This window comes from Mesocricetus auratus, unplaced genomic scaffold, assembly GCF_017639785.1.
Source record: "Mesocricetus auratus isolate SY011 unplaced genomic scaffold, BCM_Maur_2.0 Super-Scaffold_100004, whole genome shotgun sequence".
Taxonomy (NCBI): domain Eukaryota; kingdom Metazoa; phylum Chordata; class Mammalia; order Rodentia; family Cricetidae; genus Mesocricetus; species Mesocricetus auratus.
The window spans coordinates 1,856,447-1,873,331 of NW_024429189.1; the positions used below are offsets into that span (position 1 = coordinate 1,856,447).

The 16,885-nt window shown below is 51.3% G+C and overlaps 2 protein-coding genes across 9 annotated transcripts in view; one reads left to right on the top strand and one right to left on the bottom strand.

Moving 5' to 3' along the window:
• Positions 1-3,118: 3,118 nt before the first annotated feature.
• Dync2i2 (dynein 2 intermediate chain 2) lies at positions 3,119-16,221 on the top strand. Its single transcript, XM_040745081.1, has 9 exons — positions 3,119-3,319; positions 11,647-11,895; positions 13,184-13,293; positions 13,838-13,995; positions 14,424-14,533; positions 14,886-15,053; positions 15,131-15,363; positions 15,587-15,744; positions 15,904-16,221. The coding sequence occupies exons 1-9, from the start codon at positions 3,134-3,136 to the stop codon at positions 16,140-16,142; spliced, it is 1,611 nt and encodes a 536-aa protein (XP_040601015.1). The 5' UTR covers positions 3,119-3,133; the 3' UTR covers positions 16,143-16,221.
• Positions 16,217-16,885, bottom strand: part of Sptan1 (spectrin alpha, non-erythrocytic 1) — a 68,569-nt gene continuing 67,900 nt past the window's right edge. For all 8 annotated transcript variants that reach the window (XM_040745080.1, XM_013124802.2, XM_013124801.2 and 5 more), the window contains one exon: positions 16,217-16,689. In XM_040745080.1, the coding sequence (XP_040601014.1) occupies positions 16,564-16,689 (126 nt within the window). In that variant the 3' untranslated portion in view covers positions 16,217-16,563. The remainder of the gene's footprint in view (positions 16,690-16,885) is intronic.

Genomic DNA, 16,885 nt, shown 5'->3' on the forward strand with positions numbered 1-16,885 from the left:
GTGTTCTGCGTCGTTCTTGCTGGCGAGACGGTACCGCCTCGGCCCTTGCACTTTCTGCCACTGTGCAGACAACTCAAACCATTAATGAACTATAGGCCACTGTGACCATGGTCCTAGATAAACAGGCCACTGCCAATTCTCAGATACAAGGAGGCCTGATGTTGGTAAACCAACAGATTAATTTGGTTCAGGAACAATTGGATATATTGTGGCAGATGGCCAAATTGGGATGTGAACAAAGTTGCCTGGCCTTTGTGTCACTTAGTACAATATGAGAATTTTACAAGAGCAGCTAACCTGTCAAAAGCTCTGTCTCAACATTTATTACAGAATTGGACTTTTGAGTTTGAGCAGACACTCCGTGAGTTGAGAATGGCGATCCTGCAAGTGAATTCGACGCATCTGGATCTTTCTCTGATGGAAGACCTCTCCCCTGGATTTCATCTGCATTTTCTTATTTTAAGGAATGGGTGGGGGTAGGATCATTTAGCCTAGTTCTCTGCTGTGGAATAGTGTTGATGCTTTGGATGGTGTGTACGCTCAGAGCCCAAACAAAAGGAGAAAGTGGTGGTGGCACAAGCACTTGCTGCCTTAGAACACGGAGCATCCCCTGACATTTGGTTAACCATGTTAAAGCAATAGGTCGCTGGCCTCCCAGCTCTTGCACCCCACGAGGCTAGTCTCATTGCACGGGATAGAGTGGGTAGGCTTCAGCAGCCCAAGGAGTTGCAAGGCTAAGCACTGCACAGGAGAGGTCTGCGGTATAACGACTTTCTCCTGGGAGATAAGTCATCTTGCATGAAGGTTCTATGTCATGATCTCCTTCCCCCAGAAAAAAGACATCGGACTGGTCAGGACTTCCTCTGGGGATAAGACCCTGGAGAGGAGCTTTGTACATGTTCCGAATTTGCACATGGGGATTTGACCTCTATCTCCACTCCAAAGTTGTGGGTGTCCTATTGCTTCAAAAATAAATGAATAGGGGGAGATGTGAGGAGCCGCCCTCGCTATCGCTATTGCCGTTAGAAGATGGCGCTGACATCCACTGTCAGTTGGAGTTAACTGTCGCTGTCAGTTGGAGTTAACTGTCGCTGTCAGTTGGAGTTAACTGTCGCTGTCAGTTGGAGTTAACCGTTTAAACTGTGCCTCTCCCGTGACGTCATCTGGGGTGATGTGCAAACCACCAATCCCGGCTCTACACATCTCACTCGGAGCTCCTAGGCTTATATAAGGGGCTGGGTTTCTTAGCTTGGGGTCTCCCTCTAAGAAGCTGATCATCTATCTCTCAAGATGCATTAAAGCTTTACTGCAGAAGGATCCGAGTGTTCTGCGTCGTTCTTGCTGGCGAGACGGTAGCGCGGGACACAGGTGTTTCCAAAAAACATAAATAAATAAATGAATATGCTCTCCTCGCCCCCCCCCAGGGTTTCTCTGTGTAGTCCCGGCTGTCCTGAAACTTTTTTTGTAGACCAGTCAGGCCTCAAACTCAGAGCTCTTCCTGCCTCTGCTTCCTGAGTGCTTGGATCAAAGGTTGTGCCACCTGGTCTGATTTTTTTTTAATTTAGATTTTATTATTTATTTATTATTATGACTTATTTATTATTTTTACTTTATATGTATGGATGCTTTGCCTGCATGCATATCTATGTGCACGCCTAGTTCCTTCAGCGGACAGAAGAGGGTGTCAGATCTTCCCGGGACTGAAATTACAGTTGTTAGCTGCCATGTGGGTGCTAGAAATTGAACCTGAGTCCCCTGTAGGAGCAAGCAGCCAGTACTCTTAACCTCTGAGCTCTGAGTGTGATTTTTGGAATCCTTGGTGATATTTGCAAATGTTTCTAGGGTTAAGTGGGCCTCAAAAAGCAGCCCTTCTTCGAAAGGGCTGTCTGGGGAAGAGTTCCCTCCTGAGCACTGCTAATCTAACCAGCCTTCCTGCCCCTGGCTGCCCAGGAGAATCCTGCCCCTGGCTGGTGCCCTGAGAACTGGACCTGGGCAGGCTTCCCAGTCTGAGGAAACAGGCACAGAGGACTGAACTAGCAGATTGTGGTTTGGTTTTGGGGGTCAGGCTGCCCACCTGTGGGCAATTACTGGGTGGTTTGGGACAGCTCTGTCAGTGCAATAAAAGAGTGGCTTGGAGTGCAGGAAGCCCTGGGTTCAATCCCCAGCATTTCAAAAAGGGACCGAGCAACCTGCGAGCGAGCAAGCAAGCAGTTGCTTCTGTTTGGTTGAGGGCCTAATAAGATAAACATTCGTAAGACTTTGGGCGCTTTGCTTGACACATAGGAGACGCTCGCTCGTTAACTGGTAGTTGTGCCCTTTTGTGTGCGTTGAGGGTTAAATCTGGGGCAGTCTGTCGTCGACCACAGCTTCATCCCCAGTGGTTGCATCTCTAATTTCAATTCAACAAGGATTTTATTTATTATTATTATTATTATTTATTTTTTTTTTTTTTTTTGGTTTTTCGAGACAGGGTTTCTCTGTAGCTTTGGAGGCTGTCCTGGAACTCACTCTGTAGACCAGGCTGGCCTCGAACTCACAGAGATCCACCTGCCTCTGCCTCCCGAGTGCTGGGATTAAAGGCGTGCGCCACCAACGCCCGGCTTATTATTATTTTGTTAATGTAAACTTTATCATTTGGGCCTTCCACCGATCCAACCCCACTTTCGATCTGTGTATGAATATTTCCCGTTAAGGGACAAACTAAAAACTCTGGCACTCAAGCGGGGCAATGTGTGATTCCGGAGTACTCGGCGGCTTGCAACTCTGCGGGCTGTCCATTCTAGCTCGGCCCAGCCGGGCGCAGGCGGCCCTCTCCCCTCCGCACCGGGACGCTCGGCGCCATCTTTGAACCTGGAGTCCATGCCTCACTTCTTCCCTTCTCTCTCTACCTCGAAGTGCTGCTCCAGTCCCCAACATGGCCTCTGGGATAGGACAGTCCCAAACACTGCCTTTCTGCTGTACTGGCTGATAAGAATCCTCATATTTTTCTTCGGGGCCTTACGGACGATGTCTGTAACCAGTTCAAAAAATGGCGCCCGCAGCCTCACTTCCTCTTTTCGAACTTCCGCTAATGGCGGCGAACCCGCGGCGGTCAGGTCTCCCGGCGCCGGCGCGAGAGGGCGGGGCCGTCGCCATGGCAATGCGCGCGTCGCCCAGGCCTTTTCGGCGGGCAGGAAGCGCCGGAGCTGCTACGCTGGCGGCTGGCGGGGCTGGCGGCGCCGAGCGGCCGGGGAGGCCCGCGCCTCTGCAGGATGAGAACCTGGGCGTGGCGTCCGTGCCCTCGCAGTGGAGGGGCGTCCAGGGCATTCGCGGGGAGACGGTGAGGGCGCCGCGCTGGGCGGCTCGGGCGGGAGGGTCGGGGCACAGCGTGGTGTTCTCATGCAATTTTCGTGCAAGAAACTTAACTCGAGGATGCTTTCACGTTAGACTTGCCCCGGTCTCTGAGGAGAGGAAAAAAAAAAAAAAACAAGGACAACAAAACTCCAAAGATTCCATGCTGCTGATGTTAAATGACATTTATGTGACTTATATGTGTGGGGGCGTGCATGTGCCTTGGGCGCCTGTGGAGGTCAGAGGATGATGACCTCACACGAGTTAGTTCTTCCCTTCACCGCGTGGGTCCTGGGAGTTCAATTCGTGTTGTCAGGCCTGGCAAACCGCCTTCGCCAGCCGAGCCCTTTCTTCAGCCTAGTACCGCATTTTGAAGGATGTTTGGGCGTTTCAACTGACACTTTTTTTCCCCCCCGAAAGGTCAGACTGCATCTTAAGGGCTAGCTGATAATTGCAGTGTAAGGGCCTGCACCCCGTATGTCCTGACTGCTGAAGGAGATGTCCGGAACTTTCTATTGTATTTTATTTACTGATTTGTTGATTGAGGGGGTTTGTGTGGCATGAACATGCCACGTGTGTGCTTCGGAAAGTCGGAGGACAAGTGAGTCGGTTGTTTCCGTCTGCCGTGTGGCTCAGGCGACTCGGCTAGGCTGCAAGCACCCCACCTGCTTCGTAGCTGTGAAAATGTTGCAGGAGACAGAAGACAGTGGCAGCTTTTTCTCTAGGTATCTGTGGTTTATGTCCAAAATTTAGGAAAATTGGGGTTGGCAGAAAGGTGGGACACACTTGTAACTCTGGCACTTGGAAAGCGGAAGCAGGAGAGTCAGAAGTTTAAGCCCAGGTTGGGCTACATGAGACCTTGTCTCAAAAAACAAAAACAAACAAAAAAAGACCCACAGGCTGGGAAGATGGCTCGGCGGTGGTTAAGCTGTTTTTCCACAGAACCTGGGTTTGCTTCCCAGAACCCACACGGTGACGCGCGGTCATCCATCTCCAGTTCCAGGGATCTGACAGCCTCTTCTGGGGTCTGCAGGCCCACACAAGTACACGAGTCAGGCAGCTTTTATCTACGTAAAAATAAGTAACCGCCACAAAAGGAAGTGCTTTCTGCTCCCGCAGGAGACCGACTTTGGTTTCCAGCACCACTCTCAACTGCCTGGGCAGCCTCAGGGTGTAGCAGGCTTTCTTTGGGGCCACCAGCCATCTACAAAATAAAGACGCTGAGACTCAGCATTGGGCATGAATGCTCCGCTGGCGCTTGTCCCGGTAGCTCTTTTTTTTGTTTGGTTTTTGTTTTTTTTGAGACAGGGTTTCTCTATGTAACAGCTCTGACTGTCCTGGAATTCACAGAGATCCACCTGCCTCTGCCTCTCTGAGTGTTGGGATTAAAGGTGTGCGCCACCGCAGCCTGGCCTCACTAGCTCTTACAACTTTTAATCTGTTTCTCTTCATCTATGCATTTATGTTCTGCCTCGGGACTTTTTTTTTTTTTTACCTTTCTTTCATTCTGTATGTCCTACTCCATGCCTGGCTGGCTGGTGTCTCCCTCTCTTTCTCCCTTGTTCTCTCTCTCTCTCTCTCTCTCTCTCCTCCTACTTATTCTCTCTGCCCACCAGTCCACCTATCCCTCTACTGCCCTTTTCTGAACTCTGTGGGGACCTGTAACACACATGTACCCACTGACACTGTGCGCTCTCCCTCTATCTCTGTCTCTCTCGTGTGTGTGTGTGTGTGTGTGTGTGTGTGTGTGTGTGCGCGCGCGCGCGCGCACGCACATAATTTAGAAACTTATGGGGCCTGGAGAGATGACTCAGCAGTCAAGAGCACTGGCTGCTCTTCCAGAGGACCCAGGTTCAGTTCCCAGCACCCATGTGGCGGCTCACAACCATCTGTAATTCCAGCTCCAGGAAACCCTGTACTCTCCCCTGGAATGGTGGCATTAAGGAACTTTTAAAAATTATTTCAGCCTTACCTTTAAATCACCCAGTCAGCCAGGTGGCGGCAGCATAAGCCTTTAGCAGGTGGATCTCTGAGTTTGAGGCCAGCCTGATCTATGGAGCAAGTGCCAGGACAGTCAGGGCTACACAGAGAAACCCTGTTTGAAAACAAAACACACACAATAAGATGAGTCTTTCCCTCCTGTCAGCAAGCCTGTGTCAGTGCTGTAAGTATCTTTTAAGTCTCTGGCAAATTCCTCTGGAGAACTTGAACATGGTCACATGGTAATATGTGTCTTCATTTTAGCAGGAAACTAAAAAGAAAACATTAATGTCTTTTCTCCATTTATTTTTGTTCTTTAAAAATTTTTTAAATTGGGGCCTGGAGAGATGGCTCAGCGGTTAAGAGCACTGACTGTTCTTCCAGAGGTCCCGAGTTCAATTCCCGGCAACCACATGGTGGCTCACAACCACCTTGAATAAGATCTGGAGCCCTCCACTGGCATGCAGGCAGAAGACTGTACAAACAATCAATAAATAAAATATTTTTAAAAAATTTAAATTTAATTAAAAAAAATTAATTATTTTTATATTCCATTCCCAGTTCCCCCCTCTCTTCCCAGTGCCCCCTGTTCTCCCCCCAATCTGCTCCTCGGAGAGGGTAAGGCCTGCCCTGGAAGTCTACTAAGTCTGTCCCATCATCTAGTTGAGGTAGGACCAAGGCACTTCTCCACCCCCACACCCTGTGTCTAGGGTGAGCAAGGTATCTCTCCATATAGAATGGGCTCCACTAAGTCAGTTTGTGCATTAGAGTTAGGTCTTGGATCCACTGCCAGTGGCCTCATAGATTGTCCCAGTCACACCACTGTCACCTATATTAAGGGAGTCTAGTTTTGTCTCATGCAGGTTCCTCATTTGTCAGACCTGAGTCAGTGATCTCTCACTAGCTCTGGTCAGCTGATGCTGTGGGTTTCCCATCATGGTCTTGACTCCTTTGTTCATATTATCAGTCCTCCCTCACTTTGATTGTACTCTAGGAGGTTGGCCCAATGGTTACTTGTGGATTTCTGCATCTGCTTCCATCTGTTTCTATTAGAAGGTTGTAGCATCTTTGGGGTTGTGGATTGTAAGGTGGATATCTTTTGCTTTGTGTCTGGTATCCACTTATGAGTGAGTGCATACTATATTTGTCTTTCTGGGTCTGGGTTACCTCACTCAGGATGTTTTTTTCTAGTTCTGTCTAAATCTAATTTGTAATTATTTCATGACTATGAGTGTTTTGTCGGTATACCACATGAGACTGCAGTGCCCTTGGGAGGACAGAAGAGGGTGTCAGGGTACCTCTTGGGCCTGGAGTTACAGAGGATTGTGAGCCTTCATGTCAGTTCTGAGAATTGAACCTGGGTCCTCTGGGAGAGCAATCAGTGTTCTGAATTGCTGAACTATTGTTCCTGTTACCCCAACCCCCTTTTTTTGAGACAGGGTCTCTCATGTAACCCTGACTGGCCTGGAACTCATTTTTTAGCCCTGGCTGGCTTTGCCGTCATGGAGATCCACCTGCTGGTACTGAAGGTGTGTGCCCCAGGATAGGCTTTTTCTCAACATGGGCTGATCTGTTCACTGCAGGAAGGGTTCTGGACATGGTTCGGGCTTGGGTTTGGCAGTGCAGACTCTGATTGTTCCCCAGTGGGGTGTGTTAGAGTAGCATTGTGTTAGTGTGAAAGCACAAGGCTACTCCCCTGGGGTCTGTGAGCGCAGGGCCCAGTGCGGTTGGAACCACTAGGCTGCCCTGGAGAGTTTAACATGCACACATTGCTGCAGCCTGCTGTGATCCTGGACATCAGGTGTGTGGTGTGGCCTGGGAGTCTGGACTGTAACGCTGAGCCATCGGTAGTTCATAACTACTCAGCTGTGCCTGCTGTCAAAGCACCAGAGGGCTGTCTTCCCGGCGGGCGGGGCGGTAGCCGGTGTCTGTGACTCCGTGGGGGCAGTGGAGTCAGGTATTCAGGGCCAGCCTTGGCTACCTAATGAGCCTGAACTACATGAGCTTTGCCTCAAAAGACTGTGAAAAAAATAGTGATAAAATATACATGTTGCAGGGTGGAGAGGTGGCTCGGTGGTTAAGAGCACTGGCTGCTCTTCCAGAGTTCCTGAGTTCAATTCCCAGCACCCACACGGCAGCTCACAACTGTCTGTAACTCCAGTTCCAGGGGATCCAACACCCTCACACAGACATACACACAGACAAAACAATTCACATAAAATAAATAAATAAATCTTTAATACACACACACACACACACACGGTGCCGGGTGTTGGTGGCACATGCCTTTAATTCTAGCACTGGGGAGGCAGAGGCAGGCAGATCTCTGTGAGTTGGAGGCTAACCATATCTACTGATCAAGTTCCAGGACAGCCTCCAAAACAATACAGAGAAGCCCTGTCTCAAAAAACAAAAACAAACAAAATATATATGCATATGTAAGCTGTGTGGTGGTGGTAGCACACACCTTTAATCCCAGCACTCAGGGGGCAGAAGCAGGTGGATCTCCGAGTTTGAGGCCAGCCTTCAAAGCTACATAGAGAAATCCTGTCTTGAAAAACCAGAAAAACACAAAAACAAACAAAAAAACCCAAGATATACATGTGAACTGGGCAGTGGTGGAGTATACATTTAATCCCAGCACTCAGATCTCTGTGAGTTCAGACTAGTCTGTTCTACAGAATTTCAGGACAGCCAGGACTACACAGAGAGACCCTATCTCAAAATACAAAATCAAGGGGCTGGAGAGATGGCTCAGAGGTTAAGAGCACTGACTGCTCTTCCAGAGGTCCTGAGTTCAATTCCCAACAACCACATGGTGGCTCACAACCATCTGCAATTCAATCTGGTGCCCTCTTCTGGTGTGTAGACAGAACACTGTATATGTAATAAGTAAATAAATCTTAAAAAAAAAAGAAAAACAAAAATTTCTAAAAAAAAAAAAAAAGATACAAAATCAAACCAACCCCCAAAACAACAAAGCCCCATGTAACAAGTGGACTGAGAGATTATGGCGCAGTGAATAGGACCCTGCACAGGGCAGCTCACAGCAGACCTTGACTCAAGATCCAGGGCAGCTGTTGCCTTCTGGCTCCTGGGCATCTTCGCATGCATGCAGGGAAAATGCACATGCACATAAATTTTGAGGGGGGGGCTGGAGCGATGGCTCAGAGGCTAAGAGCACTGGCTGCTCTTCCAGAGGTCCTGAGTTCAATTCCCAGCAACCACATGGTGGCTCACAACCATCTACAATTCAATCTGGTGTATATGTAATAAATAAATAAAATCTTTAAAAAAAAAAAGATTGTTGCATTGTAGCCAAAAACCAAAAAAAAAAAAGAAAAAAAAAGAAAAAAGTGTTACATTGTTTGTTGGGGGGCAATACTAGTGTAAATGCCACAGTGCTGTGTGGCTGTCAAAGGACTGTGGGAATCCGCCCTTTCCTTCCATTATGTAGGTTCCCGTGGTCAGGCTCAGTGGTGAGCACCTTTACCCGTACAGGGTTTCTCTGTGTAGGCCTGGCTGACCTGGAACTCTCTTTGTAGGTCAGGCTGGCCTCGAACTCAGAGATCCACCTGCCTCTGATTAAAGGTGTGAAGGCATGGGCCACCTCCCCCAGCACCACCTTGCTCTTTTAAAGTGTGCAAATGAGTGGCGTTCAGGTGCATTCCCGGCAGGCCAGCAGCTCCATGACATCCTCCTCAGTGGACACTGGGCTAGTTCCTGAGGGAGGGAGGGCCCTGTGCTGTGCTGCCTGCTACAGGAACCCAGGCAGTTTGAGCTGAGCCGTTTGTCTTCCCACCCCAGGGACTGTGGGTGGCCTTATGCTGCTGTCTCTGCACACCTGAGTGAGCTTGTGGGCTTTGCTTGTGTTTCATGGCACATGGCGCCCCCTGCTGGAGCCTGGGCCCATCCTTTTGCTATCTCTGTCTACGTACCTGGACGACAGGCATGCTACCGGCCTGGAGCCCTTCCCCACGGTGATACATTGTTGCTCAAGCTGATCTCTCTTGACAGTCGTCCTGCCGGGCCTCCTGAGTGCTGGGATGACGGCTGTGACACTTTTGTGTGTAGACCCTCTTTAAGGCAGTGTGAAGAGACACGGACTAACCAGAAGCGGCAGCAGCGATCCCAGGCCTGCTCCCAGCCTGGCTTAGGAAGCTGCTTCCTTGGGGACTCTTTCTAGTAGCCATTTGCTGCGGAAGCGCTCGGCGGAGTCTCAGCCTGTGGTTTGGGTCACCGGTTGGAGTGCTTGTCTGGTACGCAGGAAGCTGGGCATCGAAGTCCCACTCTGCGTAAGCTGGGTGAGGGCACATACATACCTGTCACCTCAGGTAAAAAACTGCGTGCTAAGAAGTTCGAGGTCAGGTTGGGCAGTGGTGGCGCACACCTTTAATCCCAGCACTTGGGAGGCAGAGGCCAGCCTGGTCTACAGAGTGAGTTCTAGGACAGCTAGGACTGTTTCACAGAGAAACCCTGTCTAGAAAAGACAAAACAAAACAGAAATCCACCCAGACGTTCAAGGTCATCTTCAGTAATGGGGTGAGTTTGAAGTCATCCTGGGTACTGGAGCCTTGGAAGAGGGGAGGCTGCTGGTGCACATTTGGTAGACACCAAGTCCAGGCACAGGAGGGAGCCGGATCTGGCTGCTGGTTCAGTTGCTCAGGGCCCTGAGAAGTTTGTGTGTCCTAAAGCCTGGCTCAAATAGGTGGGTGCCTGCTATACTGCTGTCACGTGAGTGTCACCAGGTGTGAACACAGGCCCCGGAAGGGAACAGTCATGGACAGGGTGTGTGGGAATCTTGGCTTCTCGAAGGGGCTCTTTGCTGGACTCTTCTTACACGTTGTCCAGAGCTGGGGAGTGGACGTGATCAGAAAAGAGGGTGAAGGGGCTGTGACCCTGGGCTCCATCCCAGGACCACAGAAATAAGTAAATATACACACGTGTACACACACACACACACACACACACACACACAATTTCTTAATTTAGAATAGTCTTTTCCACATAATACATTATGATCATGGTTTCTCCTTTCAGATCTTCTCCACCCATACAAATCCATACTCTTTCTTTTTCTCTGAAAACAAATAGATCATTGAAAAATAAACCATAACAGAACAAAACAAACAACCAAAAAAAAGCCAAGCCGAAAACAAAAAAAAAATTTTTTAAGACAAGGTTTCTCTGTGTAGCCCTGGCTGTCCTGGAACTTGTTCTGTGGAGCAGGCTGCCTCGAACTCACAGAGATCCACCTGCTACCACTGCCCGGCAGAATCACAAAAGGTAAGGAAGTCTCATGCTTCCCAGGCTAGCTTTATACCTGGCGTGTAGCCAAGGATGGGTTCGTGCTCCGGCTGCCTCCTCCGTCCATGTAGGGTTGCAGGTCAGGTGTGAGACATTGCATCAGGGCTCTGTTGCTGTGAGGAGACACCATGGCTACTGCAGCTCTTACTAATCATTTAAGTGAGGTGACGGCTTACAGTTTCACATTAGTCCATTACACCATGGCCGGAGCATGCTGCCTGGGAGTATGGCAGCGTTCACAGGCATGGAACTCAGAATTCTGCCTCTGATACAAAGGCAACAGGATGTGAACGGCCTCACAGGGCATGGCCTGAGCATATACGAAACCTCAAAGCCCCCTCCACAGTGACACTTCCTCCAACAAAGCCACACCTCCTAATAGTGCCCCTCCCTTTGGGGGCCATTCTCTTTTTTTAAAAAAGGTTTATCTTATGTGTGTGTGTGCTCTATCTGCATGTATGTCTTTATACCAGAAGAGGGCATTGGATCCCATTACAGATGGTTGTGAGTCACCATGTGGGTGCCACGAGATGGTGGCGCACGCCTTTAATCCCAGCAGAGGCAGGTGGATCTCTGTGAGTTCGAGGCCAGCCTGGTCTACAAGAGCTAGTTCCAGGATAGCCCCCAAAGCCACAGAGAAACCCTGTCTCAAAAAAAAAAAAAAGAAAAGAAAAGAAAAAGTTCATTTTTATTTTATGTGCATTGCTGTTTTTGGGCATATATGTCTGTGAGGGTGTCAGACTTGGAGTTACAGACAGTTGTGAGCTGCCATTGTGGGTGCTGGGAATTGAACCCAGGTCCTCTGGAAGAGCAGCCAGTGCTCTTAACCACTGAGCCCTCTCTCCAGCCCCCCCCCACTGCTTTCTGTTTTATAAAAACAGTTTATTATTATTAGTGCAAGTCTGAGGACAACTTTGAGGAGTCTGTACTCTCCACCATGGAGGTTCTTGAATCCCTGTCATTAGATTTGGCGACAGCACCTCTGAGCCATTTCACTGACCCACAACCCTGCTTTCAATCTCCTTTCAGAAAAGTTGCCAGACAGCCAGCATTGCCACAGCAGAGGCATCGGCCCAGGCCCGGACACATGTGGACGCCCAGGTGCAGACAGAGGCTCCTGAGCCAGTGGCCCTGGTCCCCGTTTCCCAGCCTGACACTCTAAGGCTTGCAACCTTTCTCCGGAGGGTGGAGCCCATGGTTATCCGGGAGCTGAGCAACAACTGGCAGAGCCACGCCTTCGATGGCTACGAGGTGAACTGGACGGAGCCACAGCAGACGGTGAGCCCCGGCCGCTGGCCTGGGGTGGTGCCCCCCCCCACGAGGCCCCTGAGACCTCTCTCGAGCTTGCTTTGCTGTGACCCCCCAGTGACAGTAGTGCCACAGCAGCCCCGTTAACAGGCGCCAGGGGTGTGGGAGGAGGTGACCCCTCAGGGGAGCGACCGTAGTCAGAGTGAGTGGCTAGAGAGGCCGAGGTGCTGCCCAGGGCAGCCTGCCTCTAGCCTGGTACCTCCCCGCTGTGGTCTCTCTCCTTGAGTCAGCTGTATTACTGTTATCCTCTCTTCATAGACAGGCTTGGAGAAGCTGAGTGCCTTGCCCACGGCTGCACAGCTCTGACTTATCTGAGCTGGAACCTGAACCCTGGGCAGTGTTGTAAAGACACAGCATGTCTGGGCATTTCTGCTTTCTAGGCACAGTCCCAGACTGTCCTCTGTGGACCTGGGTGTGCTACTGGATGGGCAGCTAAAGTGTCAAGTGTGACTAAGTGATGGGGGTTGGTCTTCTTGTTTGTTTGTTTGTTTCCAGACAGGGCTTCTCTGCCTCTGCATTGTTTTGGAGGCTGTCCTGGAACTTGCTCTGTAGACCAGGTTGGTCTAGAGCTCACAGAGATCCACCTGCCTCTGCCTCCCGAGTGCTGGGATTAAAAGCGTGCGCCACTAATGCCCGGCTTGTTTGGTTTTTGTTTTTGTTTTTTTTTTTTTTTGTTTTTTGGTTTTTGGTTTTTCGAGACAGGGTTTCTCTGTGGCTTTGGAGGCTGTCCTGGAACTCACTTTGTAGACCTGGCTGGTGTTTTTGTTTTTTGAGACAGGGTTTCTCGGTGTAGCCCTGGTTGTCCTGAAACTCACTTTGTAGACCAGGTTAGCCTTGAACTCAGATCCATCTGCCTCTGCTGGCATTAAAGGCATGCACCACCATCACAAAGCCTTGTTTTGTTTCTTGCTACAGAGTCACCCAAGGGCACCACTTGGCTATAGGGTGTGCTTTTAAAATTTTTTTATAATATTTCTTTTAATTGTGTGTATGTGTGTGTCTCTACCTGTGGGTATGTGTAAGCGAGCATGGTGCCCATGGAGGTCACAAAGGATGTCATCTCTTGGAATCAGAGTTACAGGTTGTCACAGTTGCCTTCTAGATATGAATCATAATGTATCTGTGTGTACCTTCCAGTGGTCTTAGACAACCCCAGTGAATGGGTCATTCAACCCCCAAAGGGGTTGTTACCCGCAGGTTGAGAGCCACTGACTAGATGGATTTAGTGCTTAGGACTAGGAATGGCCTGTTTCTGCAGGTGTCCTGTCTGCATACCTTGGTCTACCCTCCAGCCCAGGGGCAGGGTCTGCATGTGACTGGCATTTCCTGGAACGCCACCGGCTCTGTGCTGGCCTGTGCCTATGGTCGGTGAGTGACAGCTGGGGTAGGTGGGAAATAATGGAGATTCCAAGACTTGTTTGGGTATCTGTTTCATTAGCTTCAGGGGAAAGGGTTAGATAAAGAGCAGAGAGAGCCCATGCCTGAAGGCCTAGCTCTGGTGTCTGTTGCTGTATGCTCTGTGGTCCCCATCCATAGAGCATATATACACACCTGGTGTCTGAGGACCCTTTCCCTACCATAGGGTCTCGCTATGTAGCTCAGGATGGCATTGGTCTCTTTATCCAAGTGCTGGGATTATAAAGTGCTCTCTGCTCTCAGTGGGCTGTTGCCCAGCTCGAGAGCAGAGTCTGCATGTGACTAGCATTTTCTGCAACACCCAGGTGACATCATACCTGGCTTGGGAACTTTTCCAGAGAACATTGTGCCTTTTGAGTGCCACAGAGGAACCTGTGACTACAGCCAGAGTACAGTCTGGGGTGAAGCAGACACAGGCTACTTTTTGTGGGTGTTAGCTGGGCAGAGATGGAGGTGACGAGAACCCTGGAGGTCACTCAGGCATGATGTCATGCAGGCTTGACGACGGGGACTGGAGCACGCTTAAGTCCTACGTGTGTACTTGGAACCTGGACCGCCAAGGCCTGAACCCCCAGCAGCCATCAGTAGTGGTGGAGGTGCCCAGTGCTGTCATGTGTCTGGCCTTCCATCCCACACAGCCCTCACACGTCGCAGGTAGTGCCTCGCCCTCTCTGGCCCCCTCTTTCCCAAACTCTGCTTCCCGTCCAGCTCCAGGCACCTAGGAAGCTTTTGGTTAACCTGTCAGCTTCTGGCTAGGGCAGGCCACTTGGGAGTCAGTGAGGTTGCCCTGGCCCTCTGGCTTGTCTGTGTGGACCTGTGAGGGGGTTGGAGCTTGGGGGGAGACATTTGGAAGGGGCTGAGTCTAGCTGATGAGGAGGTGGACTGCCCTCAGGGCTGACGGCAGGTGTGCCTGCTGGACAGGGCAGGTCGCTGGGGTGTAGCAAGGAGGGACGGAGTTTGAGTCCCGGGAACTAGGACCTTCTCCCTAGAGAAATCCTCAGAAGAGGCCCGTTCTGGCTACACGGCATGGAGGGGTTGCTAGATGTAGCTGGGTGATGCTCAGGCCTGGCTTATCCTCACAGGGGGGCTGTACAGTGGTGAGGTGCTGGTGTGGGACCTGAGCCGACCCGAGGACCCACTGCTTTGGCGCACAGGTCTGACTGATGACACCCACACAGACCCTGTGTATCAGGTCAGGAGGCTGATGGGGGAGCAGGAAGTCACTCCTACACCCTTGGAGGGGGCGTGATGGCACAGCTGCTTCTGGGAGTTGGTGGTTGGACAGCTGCCTGGGCATTCTTGGAGCTCCATTCTGAGTCTCTCCCCCACTGGATGTCCTGTAGGGCACAGGGCTTTCCCCCAGCCTCCTACACAGGTGGCCCAAGCCAGCTCTCATGGGTGCTGGCATTGTGGCCTGGAGGAAGGACTTCAGAATCCTGTCTCTGAGGCTTCCCCAGAATTCGTTACCCCTAGAAGGGACAGCTGGGGGCGGGGCTGACATGGGGATGCTCCCCTCTACCCTGCCTCGTGCTCTGTCATCTCAGGTGCTGTGGTTGCCCGAGCCCCGGCACAGCCACCGCTTCCAGGTGCTGAGCGCGGCCACCGATGGGAGGGTGCTGCTCTGGAGGGGCAGTGGCGCTGGGCAGCTACGGCTCTCCAAGGGCTTTGCTCTGGCTGTACAGCAGCTGCCTCGGAGCACCAAGCTGAAGAAGGTAAGCACATGCCAGGGAAGCAGGGCTGTGGACCATCTGTGCCGTCAGGATTTACAGTCACTGTCACTTTCCCGCAGCCACCCCGAGGAGAGACTGAAGTGGGGGTGACATCAGTGGCCTTCTCCAGCTTTGACTCCAGCCTTTTTGTTCTGGGTACAGAAGGGGGCTTTCCCCTCAAGTGTTCCCTGGCAGCGGAGGCAGCTGCTATCACCCGGATGCCCAGTTCTGTGCCCCTTCGGGCCCCAGTGCAGTTCACCTTCTCTCCACACGGTGGCCCCGTGTACTCTGTGAGCTGTTCCCCCTTCCACAGGTAGGGGCATGGGCCTGGGCTTGCCGCTCAGGCACAGGGAAGTCAGTCACACTGCCCCAGCTTTTCAACACCAGCATTCTGATTTGGTGGTTGGTCCTGGGGCCTGTCCCCTTTAAGGGCTCATCTCAGATGTGGAGGCCAAGGGAATTTTCCAGAGACAGCCAGTCCGCCCAGGAGGTGCTGGTGGCAGCGCCATGCAGGCTTCCCTTTCTGCATCGTCTAGGAATCTCTTCCTGAGTGCTGGGACGGATGGCCATGTCCACCTGTACTCCATGCTGCAGGCCCAGCCTCTGACCTCACTGCAGCTGTCTCACAAGTACCTGTTTGCTGTGCGCTGGTCCCCAGTGCGCCCCTTGGTTTTTGCTGCTGCTTCTGGGGAAGGTAGGCAAGAGCCACACAGCCCTTTTCACAGTGCAGGGTCAGGTGGTGAGGATGGCTTTTACCCAGGCCACTGGTGACCACCACACGGCACACGGGAAAAGTGCATGCCACAGCCTCTCCCGGCTGTGATTCCTATTTTCTGAACCTTTCTCCCTGTAGGTGATGTACAACTGTTTGACCTCCAGAAAAGCTCACAGAAACCCACAGTCTCCATAACACAAACCCAAGATGGAAGTCCTGTCTACTGTCTGGAGTTTAACAGCCAGCAGACTCAGCTCTTAGCTGCTGGTGACGCCAAGGGCATGGTGAAGGTGTGGCAACTGAGTACAGCTTTCACAGAGCAGGGGCCCAGGGAGACAGAGGACTTGGACCAACTGGAAGCGGAAGTAGCTACCTGAGGGCCACAAGGAGCAGCGGGGTGGGGTGTCTCCAGGAAGGCAGTGTGCGAAGCTGGATAAAGAGGAACAAAAGCTTTCAGGGGAGGATTGAGTCCTTTATTTGTCTGTTGCATGAAAACGATCTGGGGAGGAGGAAGAGAGAACAAGGAGGATGAACCAGCAGCTTTGATTTCAAGTGGGAATGAGGGCAGCTGGTTCAAACGGGTTTGGGTCCCACAGCAACATAGTGATTGTGACTGGACTGTAAGCGGTTTACTGAACACCTTTTTCTACGAAGTTTTACCCTAAGCTAAGCAGGCCTATGGTTACACTGGAAAGTAACACTGTCTGGAATAGTTTCCTTGAAAGCACAGAGGAAGTGACATGCAGCAAGGTGACAGAGGGCAAGCAGTGTGGGTCAGGCTCACCTACGAGCCAAGGATCAATTCACAAAGAGCGAGCGGGTGAACTCGACGTAGTCGAAGGCAGTGGGGAGTTCTCGGCCTTTGCCATCCACATAGGGCTTCATGTGGGAGACGCAATAGTCAGCTTGTTCCCGGGTCAGGTTCTGGAGGAGAGGTGGTACAGTCAGCTCAACCATGACAAGTGCACAGAGTTAAGGAGGTGCTGGGCCAGGCCAGTCTGCCAGCAGACACGGGCTTCTGAGTGTGAGTATGAGTGAGAGAGAGAGTGTGTGTGTGTGTGTGCATGCCCTTTGTCAGCAGACACGGGCTTCTGAGTGTGTGTGTGTGTGTGCGCGCCCT